Source organism: Vulpes vulpes, chromosome 9, assembly GCF_048418805.1.
Source record: "Vulpes vulpes isolate BD-2025 chromosome 9, VulVul3, whole genome shotgun sequence".
Classification (NCBI taxonomy): domain Eukaryota; kingdom Metazoa; phylum Chordata; class Mammalia; order Carnivora; family Canidae; genus Vulpes; species Vulpes vulpes.
Window position 1 is genome coordinate 34,418,330 of NC_132788.1, and position 14,840 is coordinate 34,433,169.

The 14,840-nt window shown below is 43.2% G+C and overlaps 2 protein-coding genes across 36 annotated transcripts in view; one reads left to right on the forward strand and one right to left on the reverse strand.

The window, feature by feature from the left end:
- ZMYM5 (zinc finger MYM-type containing 5) overlaps window positions 1–10,475 on the reverse strand; it is a 64,498-nt gene extending 54,023 nt beyond the window's left edge. For 16 of the 35 annotated variants that reach the window (XR_011994205.1, XR_011994206.1, XR_011994209.1 and 13 more), the window contains exons 1-4: window positions 10,016–10,207; window positions 9,260–9,318; window positions 5,744–5,882; window positions 175–673 (exon numbers count right to left, since the gene is read on the reverse strand). Coding sequence is in view for 28 of the 35 variants with exons in the window: in XM_072719762.1 (XP_072575863.1) it covers window positions 175–673; window positions 5,744–5,865 (621 nt within the window). In the remaining 7 variants the exon portion in view is untranslated. The other 19 variants (XM_072719767.1, XM_072719750.1, XM_072719765.1 and 16 more) reach the window with 15 other exon arrangements.
- On the forward strand, window positions 10,437–14,309 carry LOC140593863 (uncharacterized). The gene is made up of 2 exons (XM_072719777.1): window positions 10,437–12,179; window positions 13,591–14,309. The coding sequence occupies exon 1, from the start codon at window positions 11,102–11,104 to the stop codon at window positions 11,858–11,860; it is 759 nt and encodes a 252-aa protein (XP_072575878.1). The 5' UTR covers window positions 10,437–11,101; the 3' UTR covers window positions 11,861–12,179; window positions 13,591–14,309.
- Window positions 14,310–14,840: the final 531 nt, after the last annotated feature.

Sequence of the window (14,840 nt, forward strand, 5' to 3'; positions counted from 1 at the left end):
TAGCGACATCTCCCAAGTTGGTATTTTATAGTGATGTTACATGTGTAATCATTAAGTTCATATCTCACCCAGCATTCACAGAGCTTATACCTGTTTCTAAGGTTGTAACATTAGTATTAGGAATTTCAGAGTCACTTCTGTAGTGATAACATTATTACCCAATCCTGCATTTACCTTACTTCTTGAAAGACTGGAAGTGGAGAAATCCAAATCTTTGGTTCTATTTTTAGTTCCAGGAAGTCCCCATTCAATTAAATTGGAAGAATTTTTCTTTTCCCCTCCATTTGTTTCTATGTCCTCTTCATCATCGATAACAATTGTCTCACTTACATTTCCCTTCTGAAAAGCCAAATCTCTTGAGGAAGGAAGAATTATGGAATAATTTCCTTGCAGCCTTTCATTTCTTGATGAAGCAAATATAAAATTTCTTTGATCAGCTATTGTTGGAGTAGAAGTTGAAGGAGGTTGTATAGATTCAATAAATACAACATCATCATCATCATCTTCTTTCATCAATGAGTTTCTAGATCTGTTAACTACAAGACTACTTGGGTCACCAAATGAATTTCCTGTATCCGTGAGACTAGCTGCCATGGCTTTATGCTCTAATAAAACAGGAGTCTGCTCAGTCAAGTCTAATCCTCTCAATGAACATTTATCCATGCCAAAGAACCTGTAGGAGACAGAAAATAGTAAAAAAAAAAAAAACAAGTCTAGTATACTATGGCTAATGAGTTTTATTACTATGAAATAGCACAAATGAAATTTTAAATTCTTTTTCATGATTTATCTTTTATTTTATTTTTAAGATTTTATCTATTTATTCTGAGAGGCACAGAGAGAGAGGCAGAGACACAGGCAGAGGGAAAAGTAGCCTCCATGCAGGGAGCCCGAAGTGGGACTCGATCCCGGGTCTCCAGGATCACACCCTGGGCCAAAGGCGGCGCTAAACTGCTTGGCCACCAGGGCTGCCCTTATTTATCTTTTAGCGAAAAAATTGTTATTTTGTTTTTCCTCTCCATTAATCATTTAACGCTCAGCTCAGAATTTAATGGAAATTAATCATCCAATTTGTGGTGGTCCTTAAAAAATTTACTCAATTTAACCTACTCATCTTTTACAATGAAAAAACCCAAGTCTTCCTTTGAAATAAGAAATATTAACAAAATAATTCTATCAAATACCAATAACCCTGAGCCCAAATATAATTACGTTATACTTTTATCTGCTAAAATAACTATATCATCTAATCCTTATTTCCCTTGTGTCTTTTTTCACTAATTTTCAAATTCTCTGCTTCTGACATAACTGTGATTAAATCTTTCTGACATTCTTATTCTTGTTCAGGAATTGCCAGACATTATGCAATGGGTGTTTTATGTAAAATTCTGAAAACAGACCCATTATTTAAGTATAATTTAATCCATTTTACAAATGAAGAAAGAGAAGCCAACTAAATTGTTGTGAGACCCAATAGGATTTAAATTCCAGACTCAAAGACTAGGCCTCAAATTCTTAGCATTCAGTTATATTCAACAAAACAGTTTTGTGAACCTACTGTGCACTAGGGTATGACAAGGAAAGGATCCAGTACAGAGACCCAATTGAAGAATCTGGAAAAGTCAATTAATTGATGAAGCAAGGCTCTTAAAAGTAGAGGAGAGAAGATGAGGGTATGTGCACAGGTGGTAATGAAAGTGATCATGAGTAAAAAAATATCACATCTCAAAGACCAAAGGGGAAAAGGTACATAAAAATGTAATGTATAGGGCAGCCCCGGTGGCACAGTGGTTTAGCGCCGCCTGCAGCCCAGGGCGTGACCCTGGAGACCCTGGATTGAGTCCCACGTTGGGCTCCCTGCATGGAGCCTGCTTCTCCCTCTGCCTGTGTCTCTGCCTCTCTCTCTCTCTCTCTGTGTGTGTCTTTATGAATAAATAAATAAAATCTTAAAAAAAAAAAGTAACGTATAGAAGTATGTAGAAATGACAGATGAAAAGCTGAGGTAAATTTACATATGCTAGCCTCAACTTTTTTAGAACCTCAAGAGTGAAGAAGATGGGAATTATATGGGTGTTGAATTAAGAAAACTCACTTCATATGGCAGTCATCATTCCATTTTAAACAACTCATACTGGGCAGCCCAGGTGGCTCAGTGGTTTAGCACCGCCTTCAACCCAGGGCGTGATCCTGGAGACCCGGATTGAGTCCCACATCAGGATCCCTGCATGGAGCCTGCTTTCTCCCTCTGCCTGGTTCTCCCTCTGCCTGTGTTTCTGCCTCAATCTCTGTTTCATAAATAAATACATACATACATATAAACCAACTCATACTGAAATATGCTACATAACATTTCCATTCTAAAATTTTCGCAACTAATTTTAATTGAGAAGTTCTATAATAGATAAGACTTATTCCTAATAGGTATTATGTCATTCGATATTAACTCAGTTAATGCATATAAAAATGAAGTATAAACTATTCTTTTTCCCATTTTACCCATTAGGAAACTAAGACTCCATAGATATGTAATCTCCATACCCTGCCCAAGCATCCATTGCTGGAAAGGTTAGAGTCAGGATTCAAATCAAAGAAATCTGACTCTAGGGCAACCCAGCTGGCTCAGTGCTTTGGCGCTGCCTTCAGCCCAGGGCGTGATCCTGGAGACCCAGGACTGAGTCCCATGTCAGGCTACCTGCATGGAGAGTGCTTCTCCCTCTGCCTGTGTCTCTGCCTCTTTATCTCTGTGTGCCTCTCATGAATAAATAAATAAAATGTTAAAAAAAAAAAAAAAAGAGAGAAATCTGACTCTAGAATTGATACCATAGCCACCGTATTATTTGCAGTTAATGTATAAAACAATTAAAAAAAAACAATTTTTAGAAAATACTTCTCTTTTATTAAGATGAATTTATTAAAACAAAATCAACATCCAATGTCCATTTCTTTCTCTTTTTTTTTTAAGATTTTATTGAGCCCTGGGCCGAAGGCAGGTGCTAAACGGCTAAGCCACACCGGTGTCCCCCAATGTCCATTTCAAAGAAAAAAAAATAACAGATCTAAGGGACCACTTTATTTATTTATTTTTTTTAATTTTTATTTATTTATGATAGAGAGAGAGAGAGAGAGAGGCAGAGACACAGGCAGAGGGAGAAGCAGGCTCCATGCACCGGGAGCCCGACGTGGGACTCGATCCCGGGTCTCCAGGATCACATCCTGGGCCAAAGGCAGGCGCCAAACCACTGCGCCACCCAGGGATCCCTAAGGGACCACTTTAAAAGAACTATAAAAAACACAAAAATTGGGCCCATGGTTACTACATGTCCAGTGTGGTTGACTTTCAAAGGAAAGAAGCAATAATTTACCCTAAACTGAGTTATGAAATATGAGAGCTGTTATATACGATCTTAGTCTTTTTATTTTTTTAAGATTTTTATTTATTTATTCATGAGAGAGACACACACACACACACACAGAGAGAGAGAGAGAGAGAGAGAGAGAGGCAGAGACACAGGCAGAGGGAGAAGCAGGCTCCATGCAGCAAGCCCAACGTGGGACTCAATCCTGGGTCCCCAGAATCACACCGTGGGCTGAAGGCGGCACTAAACCTCTGGGCCACCAGGGCTGCCCTTTTAGTCCTTTCTATATTTGAATAAACCTATAAGAGAAAAGAACACTTTCTGGAAAAGAACCATAGGTGACTCCACAGTATCTTCTGGTAGCTGCTAGGATATATTTTAACCTTCTCAAAGAAAATAACAGAAAGAGCATTCTTGATGCTCCGTTCATTGCAATCATCTCTGAAAAAAATATTAAGTATTCACCTATTTTTGAGTCATAGATTACAAAAAAGTCCAAACCACTACGAAAAGCCATTGTGCATATAATTTAACCAAACACTTAAATTTCAGGAAAAGATTATAGAAAAGTTCTGAGTACTTAAATATAATCCAAAAACAGAGAACAAGTTATGGTTTAGTGAATTAGTTGTGTGACACTAAGCAAATTACTCCACTTCATTTTTAGTTTTCTAAACTATAAACTATAAATGGGGATAACATGATTCTAAGGTTTTTTACTGAGATAACTAGACATGCAAGACTCTAATCTGTTTGGACCATATTAAAGCAAAAAATGTTAAATCCCTCTCCTATGAGAAGGTATTCAGGCAGATACTTTGCCTATATCCTAGGATTTCAACAAGTATCTAATTAATCTTAAGCATATAGCTAATCTTTGTTATTCTATTTATCTACAAATTATAACCAAATCTTAATTGGTTTCATTTGGATAGAATGAAAATTAATGTAACCTCAAGTAATATACAATCAAAAGAAAACCTGCACAGAGAAATTTGATAAGAAATTATACTACCATTCAAAAAGTTAGCCTGAAACCCAAGGAAGACTCTTAAATGCAAACTATCTCTTTATAATTGGCAATAATCTTGCAAAATTATAAGGGTATCTAATAAGGAGTAAAGATAAGAGCTATCATTAAACAAAGACATAAGTAAGAGTGTTTTGGGGACAACGGGGTGGCAGTGGGGTCAGTGGGTTAAGCATCGGACTTCAACTTGGGTAATGATCTTGGGGTCCTGGGACTGGGCCCCTGATCCGGCTCCATGCTTAGTCTGCTTGTCCCTCTCCCTCTGCCCCCACCAGTCATCCTGTCTCTCTCTCAAACAAATAAAATCTTTAAAATAATTAAATAAATAAAAAGACAGTGTTCTCCTCTTTTGTATTTACTTTTAGTAACATCTGAGTTGTTTTTATTTCTGAAGGTTGATGTACTAACCTTTTTAAAACCCATAGCAAGGCAGCCCCAGTGGCTGAAGGCACCGGCCTTCAGCCCAGGGTGTGATCCTGGAGACCCAGGATTGAGTCCCATGTCAGACTCCCTGCATGGAGCCTGCTTCTCCCTCTGCCTGTATTTCTGCCTCTCTCTCTCTCTCTCTCTGTCTCTCATGAATAAGTAAAATCTTAAAAAAAAAAAAAAAAAACATAGCAAAACAGGGGTGCTTGGGTGGCTCAGTCAATTAAGGGAACTTGCCATTTTAACCATTTTTAAGTGTATATTCAGTGTCAGTTTTTAAAATGTGCCTTTTTTTATTAAAAAAGATTTTATATATTTAAGAGAGAGTGTACAGGAACAGGGGGAGGGGCAGAAGGAGAGGGAGAAGCAGACTTCCCACTGAGGAGACAGCCCAAGGCAGTCCTCAATCCCAATGAATATTCCCATGAATAAGTAAAATCTTAAAAAAAAAAAAAAAAAAAAAAAAACATAGCAAAACAGGGGTGCTTGGGTGGCTCAGTCAATTAAGGGAACTTGCCATTTTAACCATTTTTAAGTGTATATTCAGTGTCAGTTTTTAAAATGTGCCTTTTTTTATTAAAAAAGATTTTATATATTTAAGAGAGAGTGTACAGGAACAGGGGGAGGGGCAGAAGGAGAGGGAGAAGCGGACTTCCCACTGAGGAGACAGCCCAAGGCAGTCCTCAATCCCAAGACCTGAGATCATGACCTGAGCCAAAGGACCAACTAAGCCACCCAGGAACTCATACAATAAGCTTTTTAAAAGTTGCAAAAGTTTCTGGCTAAATTCTTTACTTATTAGTTGAGTAATTCAGTAGCCATTCAATATTCAATTACATTTACATACAATTACAAATAATTTACATAGTAAAAAGAATGTTAGGTTTTTTAAAAAAAGATTTATTTATTTGAAAGACAGAGAGAGGGATACCTAGGTGGCTCAGCGTTCTGCCTTGAGCTCAGGACATGGTCCTGGAGTTCCGATTCGAGTCCCACATCCCGGCTCCCAGCATGGACCCTGCTTCTCCCTCTGCCTGTATCTGTTTCTCTCATGAATGAATAAATAAAATCTTTAAAAACAAGAGAGAGAGAGATAGAGAACACATGTGATGAAGGCAGAGAGGAACCTCAAGCCGACTCCTGGCAGAGTGCTGAGCCCGAGTAGGGAGTGGGGTGAGTGGGGTTCACTCCATCCTGAGATCACCACCTGAGCCCAAAACAAGAGTCAGATGCTCAACCAAATGAGCTACCCAGGTATCAGAAGGATCTGTTGTTAAAAAGCAGGTAAAATAGAACTGTTGAAATATTAATATGACAAGATTAGCACATGATGAGATAGGTAAACTAACTTGCATTATGAATCTTCAAAAATTTAAATCACCAGGAAAGTATCTAAAAATATTTAATTATTGAGGTACCTGGCCAACTCAGTTGCTAGAACATGTGATTCTTGATCTTCGGGTTGTGAGTTTGAGTCCCATGTTGGACACTGAGATTACTTAAAAATAAATTTTTTTTTTTAATTTTTTAAAAAGATTCTGTTTATTTATTTATTCATGAGAGACACACAGAGAGGCAGAGACACAGGCAGAGAGAGGAAAAGCAGGCTCCATGCAGGGAGCCCGATGCGGGACTCGATCCCGGGACTCCAGGATCACACTCTGGGCCAAAGGCAGACGCTAAACCACTGAGCTACCCAGGCGTCCCAAAAATAAAATATTAAAAAAAAAGAATCACCATAAGAAAAAAAAATAGTGTTTCAAAGTTCATTTTTCTGGCCACCTGTAACTGTAAGGTCTATGAAAGATAATCAGGATATAGATTACAAAAACCACTGTTAAACACCAATTAGCCCTAAAACATATTCCTGTAGCATCTCTGTGGACTTACACTGTTACAGATAAGTCTTTCTTACTAAAAATATTTATGTATTTACATAAACATTACCTCAACTTGAAAGCTAACTTCATGTTTAGTGAGTATCTGCTACAAGCATTCCCGTTTAAAATCAGAAATAAAATAAATAAATAAATAAAATAAAATCAGAAATAAAATAAAGATGTACCACAATTCTGGAGATATAATGAATATAATGAGATAGAAAAAAGATAAACTAAATGAACAACTACCACAAATAGCAAGAGAATTACTGAAGTGCCCAAGTACAAAATTACTACCTAGAAAAAAATAGGTTGGTAGTAATTAAGTTGATACTGATTATACACAACTAACTTCACTTCCTTCTAAAATCGCCATAAAAACAGTGATAAAGTTCCCACTCCCAAGGAAAGGAAGAACCAGAAAGGAAGCAACAGGGTACCTGGGTGGCTCAGTTAGTTAAGCATCTGCCTTTGGCTCAGGTCATGAACTCAGGATTCTGGGATCCAGCCCTGTGTGGCTCCCTCTGCCTGCTGCTCCCCTTGCTTTGTGTGTATGTGCACATACTCTATCAAATAAATAAAATCTTAAAAAAAAAAAAAAAAGAAAACAAAGCAACAAAATTTTGTAAGCTGAAAAGTAAAAGGATGAGTAGTTAACTACCTCAGCTGATCTGACACAAACTCTATTTTATTTTCTTTTTTATTTTTTTTAATATTTTATTTATTTATTCATGAGAGACACTGAGAGAGGAGCAGAGACATAGGCAGAGAGAGAAACAGGCTCCATGCAGGGAGCCTGATGTGGGACTTGATCCTGGGACTCCAGGACCACGCCCTCAGCTGAAGGCAGACTCTCAACTGCTGAGCCACCCAGGCATTCCTGAGACAAACTCTAAAATAGTGATGGAAAAAGCTGAGAAGAAACATCCTGATATATGCTACAGAATCTTCAAAAGGTTCAGAAACAAGTAGCTCCAGATATCCTTGGAATAAGGGATAGGAAGCTAAAATGAGGTTGTGGGATCCCAGATCCATTCTTTCCCACCAGGTTGAGGATGACAGGTTTTTTTCCTCATCCTGGCACAAGTTCTAGACTTCTATTCTTTGGATAGAGTATAAGATTTTTGTCTGAGGTTCACCAAACATGGGTGAATGGTTCACTATCATGCATATGAAATGCCTACTCCCACTTGATTCCCATACACCTGGCATCCAGACCTCTATCTTTCAGGCATGCTACCCTTCCCTGGAAGGCTTGTTTTACAGAAACCGTCTTCTCTGTGGAATTAGGAACCAGCAAAAAAGGAAGACCTAAAGATAATGACTCAAGATATTCTCCATCAAAGGGTTAAAAGAATCATCCACAGTGAAGCTCACAAATTGAAAGCCCACATATTTTTCTAATTTGCTTTCTACTTCTGAATTTTTAATCATGAGTAGACCAATCAAAAATTATTAAATATCTGAGGAAAACTTCTAAGAATAGTCAAAAGAAAAAAGAGTGATAAATAATGCAGCAAAAACAAAAAAAAAAGAAAAACCACAAAATTATCAATACTCTAGATGAGTAATGACTAAAAAGTTAATAAAAAATGTCTAGATCAAAAGTTGCACACTCTCCTGACTGAGCCTGCAAGGCTACACATAGCAATCTATATGCTAACAGCACAGTGTCCTAGGTCTAACAAGCTAAAAACATGTAACGTGAAGAATAAAGGAGTTAAGTACAAAGCCAAGTTTGGTAAGGAGGACAAGGCCAAAGGGAAGGCAGGTAATACTACAATGTGAGTTATTCTGCTCACAAGTTTCTTTTCAATGACCAATTATAAATTGTTGGATCAGCTTTAAAGGATACACTAAGTAGGATGTAAGACTGTACCACATCCCAAGTAATGGATGTAGAATCAGTGACTTTTTTTCCAAATCACTATCTTCAGACTCCTAATAAAAGTATTATTCAGGCAAGAATTGGTGCTAAAAAAACCATTAATTGAATAGCTAACAGAGAACTGAGCCCTTTATTGTACCAAAATGAAACATCACGTAATTATTTTCTGGTACAAGGAAAAGACATATTAACTTCATGGAAAGATCAGGCTGTGCGTTGGTACCAATTCAGTGGTCAATCGTAAAACCACAGCACTGAGACAACTACATCATATATCTCCTGAAGTGATGCTGTAGGGAAGACTAGCAGGGTACTTAAATCTTCTTCAAATATTAGAGGATAGCAAAAATACTCTGTCACCCCTAAAACAATAGAAGATTCATTATGTTTTCCTTTAATCCAACAGCGAAGAAAAAAAATACTTTTATCCACCGGGAAGGAAAAAATAAAATTAAATGCGAAGCATTAAAAATGAAACCAACTTTAAAGTACAACTTTGGAACTCTAGAAACTCCAGTGGTTTAAGTACCAGCACGCATTCCCACTGCTTTCCCAGGAGTTTCCCCAGCCTGTCTCCAAGGAGAGGGTCCACCTAAGCAATCAGCTCTTTGCCTTCATGATAACAAAGTCACCTAACTGTGGCACTAAGTGTATTAAAGAAAAGGGTGCAATTACTCACAAAGGTTATGTTTTCTTCTTTACTTTCTCCCGAAGTTTCCCCAGACGGGCCAGAAGGTCCTAGAACCAAAGGAGAGGCGAAATTTAGTTACGCCCAATTAGGACGCAACACCAAGCAAGTCCTTCACCACCAGGAGGAGGAAGCAGCGGCGAAAAGTGCAGGAGTTTCCGCGCTCTTCCACCCTCCCCCACCCGTGCTGGGAAGAAACCAAAGAAAATCCAAAAATCCGCACGGCCCTCAAAAACTAGACAGCGCTCAACGTCGTTTTGCAAAGCACACGGTGGGAGGAGGGCGGACGGCACTCCCTCCGGACTCTGTCCCCTGGCCTCGCGCGTCACCGGCAGCACCTCAGGGTGAGGGGCCGCCACCGCACCGCCGAGCTGAAATCCCGTTGCTCGGAGCACTTGCAATGACTCGGAGACTGCCCGACTCCCGCCCGCCATTAAACCTAGCCCAAATTAGACATAAAGAGAAGACGAGAAATGCCGGGGGAGGGAAAAGCGACGGAGGGGACCCGGCGGGGGAAGAGGCAGCACCCTCGCCCCGAAAAACTTGGGGACCTCGGGCTACCGCGGAGACGGTGCGAGCGCAGCCCCGAGAGCGGGAGAACCAACTGAGGCGCCCCTCCCCCCACCGCCCCACCACCACCCCCCCCCCCGCAAGAAAGAAAGGAAAAATACCCCGCGACCTCCCGCCGCCCCGGCCCGGGCCGCCCCCCGGCCCCCGAGCGACCCCCGCCTCTGGCGTCCGCCTCACCCAGCCCTCCCGGCCTCTCCCTCACTCTCGCAGCCCTTCGGGCCGCACGCGAAGACGCCTGTGACATGAGCGGAGCCCGGAGCAGCCCCCGAGGCCCCGACGCGGCAGCGGCGACGGCGGCCGCGCCGCGGGGTATTAATCCCGGGTCGGTGGGAGGCTCCGGAGGCTGCCCTCACCCATCTCCGCCTCCCCAGCCGCCTCCGCCTCCGCCTCCTCCTCCCGAGGCTGCGCTGCTCCCAGCCACCCCCACTATCGGCGGACCCGGACTGGAAAGACAGCGGGGATAAGCCTCACCCGGTTCTGGCTGCGGCTCCGCGGAACGAACCTCCCCTCCCCCGGCCCACCCCCCTTCGGCAACACGCACAACTCCGCTCGGTCCAGTCCCGGGTTTAGCGCTGGTGAGGAGGAGGAGGCGGAGGAGGCGGTGGCGCGGCCGAGCCCGGGGAGGCTCCGCCCTCCGCGCCCTCATTGGCCGGCGGGGAGGGCGGGCCGGGGCGCCTCGGGCACGCCCATTGGCCGCCTCTGCTGTCCTTCAGCACCCCCCTCGGGGGGGTGGTCCGAAGGGCTGTCCGTCAGGCGCGGGCCACGCCCCCCGGCGTTGCCGTTCCACTCCCCCCTCCGCCGGCGCTCGGCCCTCGGCCGCGTCCCCTCCCCTCCTTACCCCCGCCTCCCTCCCCGCCCCCACCCCCGGGTCCGTCAGGGTCAGGCAGCCCGAGTTACGCTGCCCGCTGCCCGCTGCCCCAGCCGCCGGCTCGCTCCCTGGGGGTCCGGGGTGCCCTCCAGGGCCCGGGACGGCCCGAGACACCGGGCCCGTGGCCGCCTACCCTGACTCGGGCCTGGGCGCCCGGGCCCCTGGAGCCGCTCCCAGCGACCCTGCCTGAGGAGAGACGCGGCCTCGATGTCCTCGGCGCCCTCCCTGTCCAGTGCGTGACGCCCCCCGGGAGGGCCGCGCCCGGGCAGGGGCCGCAGCGAGGCACGGCGGGAGGTCGGGGCAGCGCGCGCAGGGGGTTCCCGCGTGCGCTGAGGGGGTGGGAGCACCTCCACCGTCGCCTCAGCCCGTGGGGAATTGTCCCCCCACCTCCCGTCATGGCTGTAGGAGGAGACGACGTCCTCCATTTTGTCGGGACTGCTGTGGGAACTTGGGACCAATTCAAAACCAAAGCCCGTAGGGCTGGGAAACTTGGCCCCGCGAAGCCCCAACTGGGCTCCGCCATTCGGCCGAGGGCACAGCCCCTGATTCCAGCGTGTGCGCCCGAGGGGCCCCTGGGGCGGGCGCCACAGGGCACACACCCAGACGCCGCTCCCCGCCTGCATCCACCAAGATGGAGGAAGCTGCGGGCTCCCCGGGAGCGGGGCTCCCGCCTGTCGGAGGGGCCGCGGCCTCCCCTCGGCGTGTCCTCCCGCGCTGCCGTCGTCCTCCTCCGCAGCCTCGTTCGGTGGCCCTCCCCAGCCTCTACCCAGCCTCCCCACGGCCTCCACCGTCTCCTGGTCCTCAACCGTGGATGGAGACTCCACTCCGCGGTCGGCCCTATCGCTTCGCCCCGCCGGGGCTGCCCGGGTGCGGGGAGTCGAGCGGAGGTGCGGAGCGTCGCGCCGGGGCCCGAGGCGGGCGTGCCCGGGGCGCCACAGCCACCGTGGGGCTCCTCTTTGTTCACCGTCTACACCTACGTCTTCGGCGCACGTCATGGTGCTGTACGATCTCCAAGATCCCAGCCAAGAGGGCAGGGAGGCCTCTTCCGTCTCACCCTGGCGGTGGCTGGCGGGACTGCAGCCGCTGGCGGGGGACAAATGGGGGACGAGGTAGACTTGGCACTCGCCGGGTTATCTCGCGCCGCTGCCTGTTAAAAAATACACGTGCGATGGTACCGTGGAAAGTGCAACGCGGTGGTGACGAACCTGAGGTTTTTAATGAACTAGTCAACTTCTCGTCAAAACTGATGTCACAGTTGTAGATGACACGGAGCGTCATCTAGTAGAGATTCATTCCAACTACAAATCCATGACCATCCTTCAACCTGGCTTGCTATTTTGTAATTAAATGATTTAGGATGTTGTAAGGTCCAAATAAAAATGTGACACTGGTAAATAACAAAACAATGTTGATTATGGATCTTTTGATAAAGACTTACTCCATATGGAAAAAGCAAATAGAAATTGTGACTAAGTATGCTTCCTACAGCCAGATGGCTGTCTTTTAATCATCAGTAATAAGTTACTTAAATTCTCTCAGTCTTACTAGCTGCTATATTGGACAGCGTGGATACAAAATATTTCTGTCATTATGGAAAGTTCTGAAGGAAATTACTGCATTCATCTTAAATATTATTTGAGGAGTGGGGAAAAAGACTGAAAAACCAGTCAGCCATCTTAAGCTTTTCAATCATCTTTCTTTCCTGATGTTATTGCCTAAAATACACTTTTGTTTTGTTGGCTGTGGTTTAAAATAAGCATGAATTCCCTCAGTCTCTTTTCTCACCCATACCTCACCCCCACAAATCTTTTTTTTTGTTTGTTTGTTTGTTTTAAGATTTTATTTATTCATGAGAGACACAGAAAGGCAGAGACATAGGCAGGGGGAAAAGCAGGCTTCCTACAGGTAACCATGCTGGACTCATCCCTGAACTCAGGGATCATGCCCTGAGCCAAAAGTCAGAAGCTTAAACTCTGAACCACCCTGGCATCCCTACATTAAGGACTTTTATAAAGAATTTTTTTCTTAATATACCACTGACATAGTTGGGAATTAATAATATGAATTAATAATAATAAAAGCTAAAATTTATCAAGTATTTATTGTGTTCAAAGTGCAATTCTAACTAGTATGTGTGGTAACTCATTAAATCCTACCAAAATGGTCTTAAAATATTTTTATTAATCCATATTTTATTATTGCCCACATTTAAAAGATGTTGAAACCGAGAGTTACAAGTAACTTGCCTATGATCATACAGTTAGCTGGTGATAAAGATAAACCACAGGCAATTTGGCACTAGAGAATGTACCTTTAGTCACAATGTTTGCCTTTCTGTGAACATTAAGTCAAATCAAAAGTTCGGTAATTAGGGGCACCTGGATGGCTCAGTCAATTAAGCCTCCAACTCATGATTTTGGCTCAGATCATGATCTCAGGGTTCCAGGTCAAGACCCACAAAGGGCCCTTCACTGGGCATAAAGCCTGCTTAAGATTCTCTCTCTCCCTCTCCCTGTACCCCTTTCTGCTCTCCCCTAAAAAAATTAAATAAATAAAACAAAAATTTTAAAGATCAGTATTGGGACACCTGGGTGGCTCAGCGGTTGGGGGCCTGCCTCGGCTCAGCTCTGATCAAGTCCCGCATTGGGCTCCCTGTGAGGAGCCTGCTTCTCCCTCTGCCTATGTCTCTGCCTCTCTTTCTCTGTGTCTCTCATGAAAAATAAATAAAATCTTAAAAAAAAAAAACCCAGTTATTACACACAGAAAAACTCCAAGTTTTATCCAAGTACGATAACAATTAAGATTATATAAATTCTGTTTGTTCTTTACAATGACTGTGTTATCATTTATTTATTTGTTTTTAAATATTTTATTTTTTTGACAGCACAAGCAGGGGAAGCAGCAGACAAAGGGACTGGGAGAAGCTCATCAGGGAGACTGACATCGGGCTTAACCCCAGGACCCTGGAATCAGGACCTGAGCAGAAGGCAGACTCTCAACCAACTGAGATTCTCAGGCGCCCCTCATCATTTATTTATAATCTGCTGTTTAAATGAGGTAATATGTGTCCCAAGAGTTATAGACCTGAACTGCACATGAAGCAAGCTCTAATGATTTAGAATTATTATAAACTTGCTCTCAAAATAGAGATGTATAAGTAAGTTTATGTGTATTGCAGAATGATAGTTGTATTGGGAGTTTTCTGAATTAACCTCTGTGTAAAATAGTGTTAAATGATATGCAGGAACACCTGGGTGGCCTAGTGGTTGAGCGACTGTCTTAGGCTCAGGGCATGATCTCGGAGTTCCCGGATTGAGTCCCACTTCAAGAAGCGAGGAGCCTGCTTCTCCCTTTGCTTATGACTGTGCCTCTTCTCTGTATCTCTCATGAATAAGTAAAGTCTTTAAAAAAATAAAATAAATGATATGCAATACAACATGTTAATTTGGAGTTTACAAGTTTATTAATACTCAACAGTACCTGAAATAATTATTCTATACCTAGACCAACAAAAGATAATTGTAAGAAGTATTTTACCACTGACATTATTTAAAATTGCTTGAACATAGTGATAATAAAAAGCAGACTAATTCTTAGATTTTATCATTGTCTTTAAATTCCTTATTGATATCCAACTCCCAATTAATGACTTCCATTGCTGCCTACCTGATCCATAGCATGATGTAGAATATATATTTGTATCTACATTTTGCATATACGTATATACATACTTGTATGTATTTTTATATTTACATACATATATTGTATGTATATACATGTATGCAAAATAATGGGCATATTTTAACCAGCCAAGTAAGAAGGTACAACTGTCATATACATACACGTACCTAATATGTACCATTTATAGTAGATTAAAGGTTGCCCTCCTAAAAATATGTTCATCCAGAACCTGTAAAAGTAATCTCATTCACAAAAAAAGGTCTTTGCACATCTACTTAAGGATCTTGATATGAGTTCATCTTGAATGAAAGTGTACCCTAAATACAGTGACAACTGCCCAAATAACAAATGAAAATTCACAAAGGAAAAGTGCATGTGAAGACAGAAGCAGAGACTAACTAGGGTTATGCTGCCACAATCTAGGGATTCCTGGAGGAACCAGAAGCTTGAAAG